Source organism: Mizuhopecten yessoensis, unplaced genomic scaffold (assembly GCF_002113885.1).
Source record: "Mizuhopecten yessoensis strain PY_sf001 unplaced genomic scaffold, ASM211388v2 scaffold4541, whole genome shotgun sequence".
In the NCBI taxonomy this organism is placed as follows: Eukaryota; Metazoa; Mollusca; class Bivalvia; order Pectinida; family Pectinidae; genus Mizuhopecten; species Mizuhopecten yessoensis.
This window is the reverse complement of record NW_018405598.1, coordinates 321,539-329,471: the sequence shown is the minus strand read 5'-3', so window position 1 is coordinate 329,471 and position 7,933 is coordinate 321,539. Positions and strand designations below refer to the sequence as shown.

The 7,933-nt window shown below is 36.6% G+C and overlaps 2 protein-coding genes across 6 annotated transcripts in view; one reads left to right on the top strand and one right to left on the bottom strand.

Moving 5' to 3' along the window:
- Positions 1 to 2,573: 2,573 nt before the first annotated feature.
- Positions 2,574 to 6,071, bottom strand: LOC110449279 (40S ribosomal protein S15-like). The gene is made up of 5 exons (XM_021496043.1): positions 5,987 to 6,071; positions 5,666 to 5,769; positions 3,660 to 3,792; positions 2,884 to 2,985; positions 2,574 to 2,728 (listed from the first exon to the last, which is right to left on the bottom strand). Exons 1-5 carry the CDS (start codon positions 5,987 to 5,989, stop codon positions 2,615 to 2,617), a joined length of 456 nt encoding a protein of 151 aa, XP_021351718.1. The 5' UTR covers positions 5,990 to 6,071; the 3' UTR covers positions 2,574 to 2,614.
- A 284-nt stretch (positions 6,072 to 6,355) lies between these two features.
- LOC110449278 (protein 4.1 homolog) overlaps positions 6,356 to 7,933 on the top strand; it is a 52,851-nt gene continuing 51,273 nt past the window's right edge. For all 5 annotated transcript variants that reach the window (XM_021496039.1, XM_021496038.1, XM_021496040.1 and 2 more), the window contains exon 1: positions 6,356 to 6,533. In XM_021496039.1, coding sequence (XP_021351714.1) covers positions 6,366 to 6,533 — 168 coding nt within the window. In that variant the 5' untranslated portion in view covers positions 6,356 to 6,365. The remainder of the gene's footprint in view (positions 6,534 to 7,933) is intronic.

Sequence of the window (7,933 nt, the reverse complement as noted above, 5' to 3'; positions counted from 1 at the left end):
TGGAATTGGTGAGGCCACAGAATGGTCTTATACTCAATCTCCCTTACTAATTGTTGGAGGTGGTGAGGCCAGAGAGTGGTCTTATACTCAATCTCCTTTACTAATGGTTGGAATTGGTGAGGCCACAGAATGGTCTTACTTATGTTTGGAATTGGTGAGGCCAGAGAGTGGTCTTATACTCAATCTGCTTTACTAATCGTTGGAGGTGGTGAGGCCCCAGAATGGTCTTATACTCAATCTCCTTTACTAATGGTTGGAATTGGTGAGGCCACAGAATGGTCTGATACTGAATTTCCTTTACAAATGTTTGGAATTGGTGAGGCCCAAGAATAGACTTCAAGTAAATCATCTTAACCAATAGTTGAAGGTGTAAAGAACAGAAATACTAAATGTTCAATCTCCTTTAATAATGGCTGGAGGTGAAGGGGCCAAATAATGATCTTATAGACTTTCTCCTCTACTTATGATTAGAAACAGTGGGGTCAAAGAATGGTATTACTGATAATCCTTTAACTGCAGATGGATAGGGCTATAGAATAGCCAAGCTTTATGATTTATTGGAGGAAAATTCTCCCATTAGATACTGGTTGAAAGTGAGAAACCAAAAAACCTCTGTTACCACTGGATTAAGGTTGTGGGGACACAGTATGACCTCAAAGGGAATCACCTTAACCAATAGTTTAGACCACCGAGTTGCTAAAAAGTCAATCTCCTTTTCAAATGTTGTCAAGTCATTTTCCTTTATTATGGTTGGAGGTGGACAGGCCACAAAATGGTCTCATAGCCATTCCACTTTATAATGATTGGAGGTGGTGTGGCCAAAGAATGGATTTATAGTCATTCTCCTTTACTTATTATTTGAAATTATAGGGCCATGGAATGGCTTTATATAGACATTCTCATTTACAACCAATAAGTGATGTTGGTAGCTACAGAATGGCCTCATATTTATCCCTTTTCACATATGTTTGGGGCCACAGAATGGCCTAAAGTCAACCTTGTCAATGATTGGAGGTGGCAAGACCACAGAATAAACGTATAGCTATCTTGCTTCAAATAGTGATTGAAGTTGACTGTTCTATATTTCTTCTCTATTTATGACTAATAAGATGAGGCCACAATGTAAAGCGTTTTATGGTAATCTTGTGTCTTTTCATATTCACATGATTATAAATGCTTGCTAGGTCATTCAATTTTTCGTCTTTTGCATCTTCTTTAAAAATCTATTTGTGTCCACTTGTTATGATATTCCGATTGAATTACGACAGCACCGGTCTCAGTCAAAGGGAAACAACTCCAATTTTATACTATGAACTTCACAACAATTTATGCAGAATTCTGTTTCTAGATTTGAAAAGGTTAATGCAGCTTTTAAAAGATTACTTTTTTTAAATTTGATAAAAATTCTTAAAACGTTTTTCTATATGATCATCTGTTACTTAATAATTATTTTAATAGAAGCTCAATACATTTTTTCAAAAATCATAATGGTCAAGATAAGAAATCGTTATTTTTTTTTTAATAGATTATTGAAAAATCTAGAAGCTCTATGGTGGCTTTTGAAAGCTATATTTAGGATCCATTTCACAGAATTTCTGCCACACAAAAATGTAAACACTATTTCCAACCAAACAATAAAATAAAGAACATTTTAGGACTTCATGTACATGCATGTTTTTTTTCCTTGCGTGGCGAATGAATGCCTGAATTTTTCCTTCAATGAAAAATTGTCTCAAAACCGAAAAAGGCACAAGGAACTAATGACCAAAAAAACATTTTTGAGGCAAATCCCTCTAGCGATCTTGTTCTTGTGATCAGTCCGAAAGTTTAACAGTCACAGCTAGGACAACAAAGAACATTTTTGTGGAATTTGAAAAATACTTCAGAAATAGTGACGAAGATATTTTGATAACTTTTGTAAACATATTCTTTTCAACGGCTGGACATGTGTACAGAAAACATATTTTACCCTTCACCACTTTAGACCATTCTAGGACCCCAATACATTTCCCCATGGTCATGTGATTTTAATGCTTCAATATCTTCTCAATTATGCATACATTATTACCACTCAGTGTAAAGCAATGTTTTAATACAATCAGGGTTTTTGCCGCTTTTTTGGGAAAGGGCTCCCGAGCAGGAATTAGGAAAATATCTTTGGCATTTGGGAAAAAATATGAAATTTCATCAGTGTTCCCACATGTACAGGTTTGGAAAAACAAGTTAATATCTATTTTCAGCCTTTTTGTCTGTGCATTTTGAATACTCGTTCATAGACGGTAATAATTTATATATGACTGGAAACTTGTATAATCCTGCTTTTTAATCCAAATAAAGACTAAAATTGGGAAAATGCAGGGTTATTTTTCATTCAGGAAAGAGTCCCTGTACCAGACCCTAAAAACACCTAGCAAAAACCCTGACAAACTCCATGTAATAGACCACACATTAAATTTACACTTGCACATTATACAAATCCCTCCCCCATTAACTCTCGTCTTTCTTCTGGTAAGATAGTTATTATACTACATCACCTTCCGATTGTTCTCTGCATGAAACACAAAACACAGAAAAAAGGTACTCCCACATCCTTTATTAATTCAACAAGTACAATCTACTTGAGTGGGATAAATCGTGAGGAGTGAGTGGCACCAATACCGGGACGACCATGCTTGACAGGCTTGTATGTGATGCTGAACTCTCCAAGGTAGTGGCCGATCATTTCAGGCTGTAACAGATAATCAAATCTCCAAATATTACAGTAGAAGAAGAACAGATGTTCGTAAAACAATAATTGTATTTTTTTTTAAATATAAGCAATAAGTAGAAAGATAGCAACTACTGGTTTTATTTTGACAACATTTTTTATGAAGAAAAGTTTACCTTGACTTCAATTTGGTTGAAAGTCTTGCCGTTGTATACTCCAATAACACTGCCGATCATTTCTGGTACAATGATCATGTTCCTCAGATGTGTTTTAACTACCTGTAAAACACAAAACAGTGAACCTTACACATCAACGGCTTTACAGGAAATAACATGCTATTTTTTGGGAAACAGTCCACTGGTCAAAATTGGGTAAACAATGCACAAAATCTAGTAAAATTAAGACTCATATTTGTTCCCATTTTTTTGGGTCAAAATATATTTTCATGAAACGGAATGCACTATAGGATTGTTTCGTCACATTGAAAATATCTTTTTATTTATCCTTTATGTTATTCATAATTTAGTCAATTGGAGAGAAACATTTGGAAAAAAAACACCACACCAAAGAACATGAAGCCAAATAAAAAATGTTTGTTTCCAATCACTCCACCTACCATGAACTTTCTTTTGACTATTGTTTTTAGGCAGTACTGTTAGAGTCAATATGCCTCTCCTATATAAATCTGATAAATAATGGGGGAAAAATCACTGCCAACCTACCTTAATTTTTTAGACATTTACAAGAAACAAGGCATAACAGACTAACTTAATACTTTTGTTGACAATCGATCCCACATCGTTTCACAGAAAAACATCAATAAATTGAATTTACTGGGTGATATCCCTAGACAATTTGGGGTAGATGTTTTACTTAAATAGCCAAGAAAAACATTGAACAGAATTATTCCCTTTCCCACTAATTTTTAGAGGCCAATAGCTCAAACTTTTACCTCTGGCTTTTCTAGGGGTTTGGCCTCCTTTTTGGCCTTCCTAAGACGCTTGATGAGTGCCATGGGCTTCCTCTTCAGACCCCTCGAGAACCTACGGCGTGCCCTGGATGTCAGCAACTCCATCAACTGTTCACTGAAATCAAACAAGGGAGTATATTATTGATCATTTTTTGAGCAGATATACCATGCAAAGAAGTTATACAATCTAATTAAAATTATATCTTCACATCGCTCCCGTTTACTGATATGTCGCGTTGAAGATCTAACAACATCCCATAGAGGGTCACGTCAGAGGTCAACATGAATGCATTATCGCAATTATAACAAGCCAATCAAAACGCGACATAACTCTTTCATTCAACCAATCAGAAAGCAGGACCTGTAGCATTTAATGCAGACACCTCGTAGCCCAAAATCCACTTTTTCGTCTGGTCCAGTGATAGTTTGAATATTGCGAAGCCTGTCATTGGTTAATTTTAGTTTCAGGTTGTTAAACTTTTTAACGACAACATCACCAGAAGAGGAAGTCTCCCTTATTTCAAAGCAAAATCCACAAATTGTACAAACGTTGTCTTGTAGATAGACACGGCGTGGTGTCATGGGCGCCGCCATTTTCGATGCTCATTTGNTGAAGATATAATTTTAATTAGATTGAGAAGTTATAGAAACAGTACAGACATCCGAAAACCCTTCTTAACTTTGCATTTACTCATGCACTGTTCTCGGTTTTGATACATGTACACTTGTACTTTAAAGAGTGGAGTTTAAACCATGGCAGACTGGCTTTGTTAAATCTGCCATTTCAAGTTGTTTGCTATCTATCAAGGCATAGTCATATTGGTATTGGAATACAAGTCTGAGGTTTAATTATACGTTACAATCTAAGGTTTATATGTGTAGTTATATATATATATTAATTTGTGCTGAAGTAATACGTTTGAGCCTAAGTTTTAGGTAAGATTTTATAGATAGAGTTTTAGGCTTCGACAAACATAGGAGCCCAATTTCATTTTTGTATATTGCTGATCCTCCTGATGTCTAATACTTTCTGTTGAAAGGATGACTTTCTTTTTGCTAATTGCACACGTGATTACAGTCGCACTTGATGGAAATTCCCTTTAGCTCAGTGGTAGAGCATCTGACTAGGAGTTGGGGAGTCACGTTCCCAATCTCTGCTTGAAGCACACTATTCTCTTCCCTGTTACACGTGATGTCCTCTGCCCTCCTTGTGATGACAGGGAGTTGCAGTGTAGAACCTGGGTTGTTGTGGTGTTCGATGATGAAATTGTTTATAAAGGGGGGAGTAGTGCGACAGATTTTAATAGTACATCGGATTACAGCCGCCTTCTATACCTTCACACAAGAGGGAAATTGCATTTTACTCAGTGGTAGAGCACTTTTCTGTTGCAAATCCTGTTTATGGCCTTTCCAGTGATGACAGGGAGCGAGAACCTAGGTTGTTGTGGTGTTCAAAGGCGAACTCGTATATCAAGAGGGATTAATGTGGCAGATTTTTATTGTACATGGGAATACGGTCGCCTTCTAGCCTCGCGTTAGATGGAATTTCCCTTAGCTCAGTGGTAGTGCGTAAGTTTGGCGTCGTGTTACAGTTATTTTGCCTGTAGCTTATATGAGTCCACTTTTAATGTAACAAGAGTGAGATTAAAACCAGGTGAGCGGTGCCGGCCTTCGCGGCCTTTTGGGTCTTTTGTTGGATAATATCTTGACTGTAAACAAATGATTGATTATCTATACCTTAGTTATAGGATAGGCTTGTGCCCAACTTGTTTTATTGGGAAATGACATTTCTCGAAATACGCTTCGGATTGTTTATAATGCTATTTATCTTCCTTAGTAGCCGCTTTTTTTATTTAGATTCAAAATAGACACAGGCTCTTGAATCTAGTATTCAATACCCGAGCTATTAAATACCAGATAGAAGCGCCTGTGAAATAGGTTACTGGAAAATGTTAATGGACCTTCTGACAAAACTTAAACATACACACCTTGACATGTCCAAAAGTTGGTCAAGATCAACACCCCTGAAAGTGTACTTTCGGAAAGTACGCTTCTTCTTCTTTTCCAACAAATCTTGGGTTTCTTGGTCAGCCTGCAATCGAAAATGTTGTCGATCAGATCATGTAAACAACTAAAATGTGTCGCTTCAAACTTCATTTTTGCGGAGTTAAACTTAGTTCACGATAATGAAATGAAAAGATTTGGGTAGTTTATTCAATTCTTTCTTCATACAAATTTAAGATTATATTATGGCGTCCATGATGTGGCCGATTTTATCAGATTGATTATGCTGTCATTTATTCGCTCACCATGGTGGAAATTTAGACCGGAAAGAGAAATACAGGAAGTGGGTCTGATTTGACTTCCCAGAATCCCTGTACCGGATAGTTCAGAGTTACGTCCCTTGGACAGGTGCGATAAGTGACATGAGACGAAACAGGCAGGTGAGACCTGTAAACAAACACGTTAGTGGCCAAACAAACAATAGCGTGCAGTCAGGTGTGTGGAGAGATAATGATGGATAATTAGATCAACGAGAATGTGAACGGACTTCTTTACCCCCCTAGTGCACACCATGTAAAGTTTACCTTTCAGAATCAATGGAGTTATCGTTGAGGAGACTGTACGAAAGCAGGTACAAGGCGGGAGCAGAGACTAACGTCAGAATTGTTCCACTTTACAGACAGTATGTCAAATTCCTTTAGATTCTCAAGACTTCTCCCGCGGTTTCTGAGAAGTGATAAAGGAAAATCTAATTCTAATGCTGACTGGGAATACTCTGGCGACAAACCAAAAGATGGACATGTTTGTAAAGTATTGTTCTTAGATGACACCGAGATACTGCTCCCTTTTAAGGTGAGTATATGTAGTAAAGTAACAATCATAGACATATTGAAAGACTTCATAACTCAATCATATCAACTTTGCATTGATTTATACACCCAGCTTTTGTTCTCGAATGTTGTTTTTTTTAAATCAATTCAAACGCGTTTAAAAAAATATACTATTTCTTTTAAAACCGTGTATGAAGTAGTACCTTTGGGTACCGTTAACAGCTTCATTCACACTGTACTATTATACATGACAAACTTGAGCATTTACTTATGTATCAAAAATCAATCACTGAAGTTAGAAATCTTATTGATTGAATTTGACAATAACAGGAAAAATGCACAGGCAGACTCGGGTATTCAAACCCAGGACCTCCAAACTCTCCAAAGGATGCTCTATCAGTTGAACTTACTGGTTGTTTGCAGTGTGGCATGGTTCCGCTACATTCAGCCCTCCTAAACAAAGTCATTAACACACAAACCCTATACCACCTTCTGTGTGTTTGTTTTAGTTCAACAGGGCATCAATTTGCAAATGTAACGGGAGAGAAAAAAGGATACATGGTCAGACTGGTATTTGAACCCATGACCCCCAAATTCTAGACAGACACTAGTGTACTTTACCAGTTCAGCTACTTTTTTCCCAGTGATTGACCCAGTTGACTCATCAAAACATGTGGCATTGTTCCGTTACATTCAGCCCTCATTACCAAAGTCTTTAACACACAATACCCTATACCACCTTCTGTGTGTTTGTTTTAGTTGGGCATCAATTTGCAAATGTAACGGGAGAGAAAAAAGGATACATGGCCAAACTGGTATTTGAACCCATGACCCCCAAATTCTAGACTGACACGAGTGTACCTTACTACTTTTTCGCCAGTGATTGACCCAGTTGACTCGTCAAAACTTTGTTGTTGTTCAGGATGCATGCATGAGCCTAAAAAAAATTCTATAAAAATCACTGTTTTGAGTAACAGCTTCAGAAGATCTAGATGAAACAAATACTTATAAAACTTTAATTTGATCATAATCGGATTATCCCTTAATTGAGTTAATTCAGCCTTACCTGAAAGATATAGTGCTTTATAAATGTTTTCAGCTGACAAATCCAAGCAAATTAAAGTTTTGTACATATCTGCCATGTTATAGCAATATTCATGGTGACAGTACATTTATTTATTTACTGATAGCAATATTTTATATAATAATGTTTTCTTTTTGAGAAATTATTTCATGCACATATACATTGTATATATAATATACATATATACAATGTATATAAAAATAAAAGACAGGAGTTTCTTCGACTTCCCTAGCGCCTTCTCATCTTTAGAGGTTCATTAGGGGAATTTGCCTACTGTCCATAAATCTCCATAAAGACCATTATCAGTCAACATTACAGTGTCCAGTGTCAGTAACTGA

Excerpts from the sequence above, each read along its gene's own strand:
- LOC110449279 (XM_021496043.1), bottom strand. Across the intron at positions 3,793-5,665 it reads CAACTTTTGGACATGTCAAG|TGAACAGTTGATGGAGTTGC; the intron begins GTGTGTATGTTT and ends GTTTGATTTCAG. Across the intron at positions 2,986-3,659 it reads AACCCCTAGAAAAGCCAGAG|GTAGTTAAAACACATCTGAG; the intron begins GTAAAAGTTTGA and ends TGTGTTTTACAG.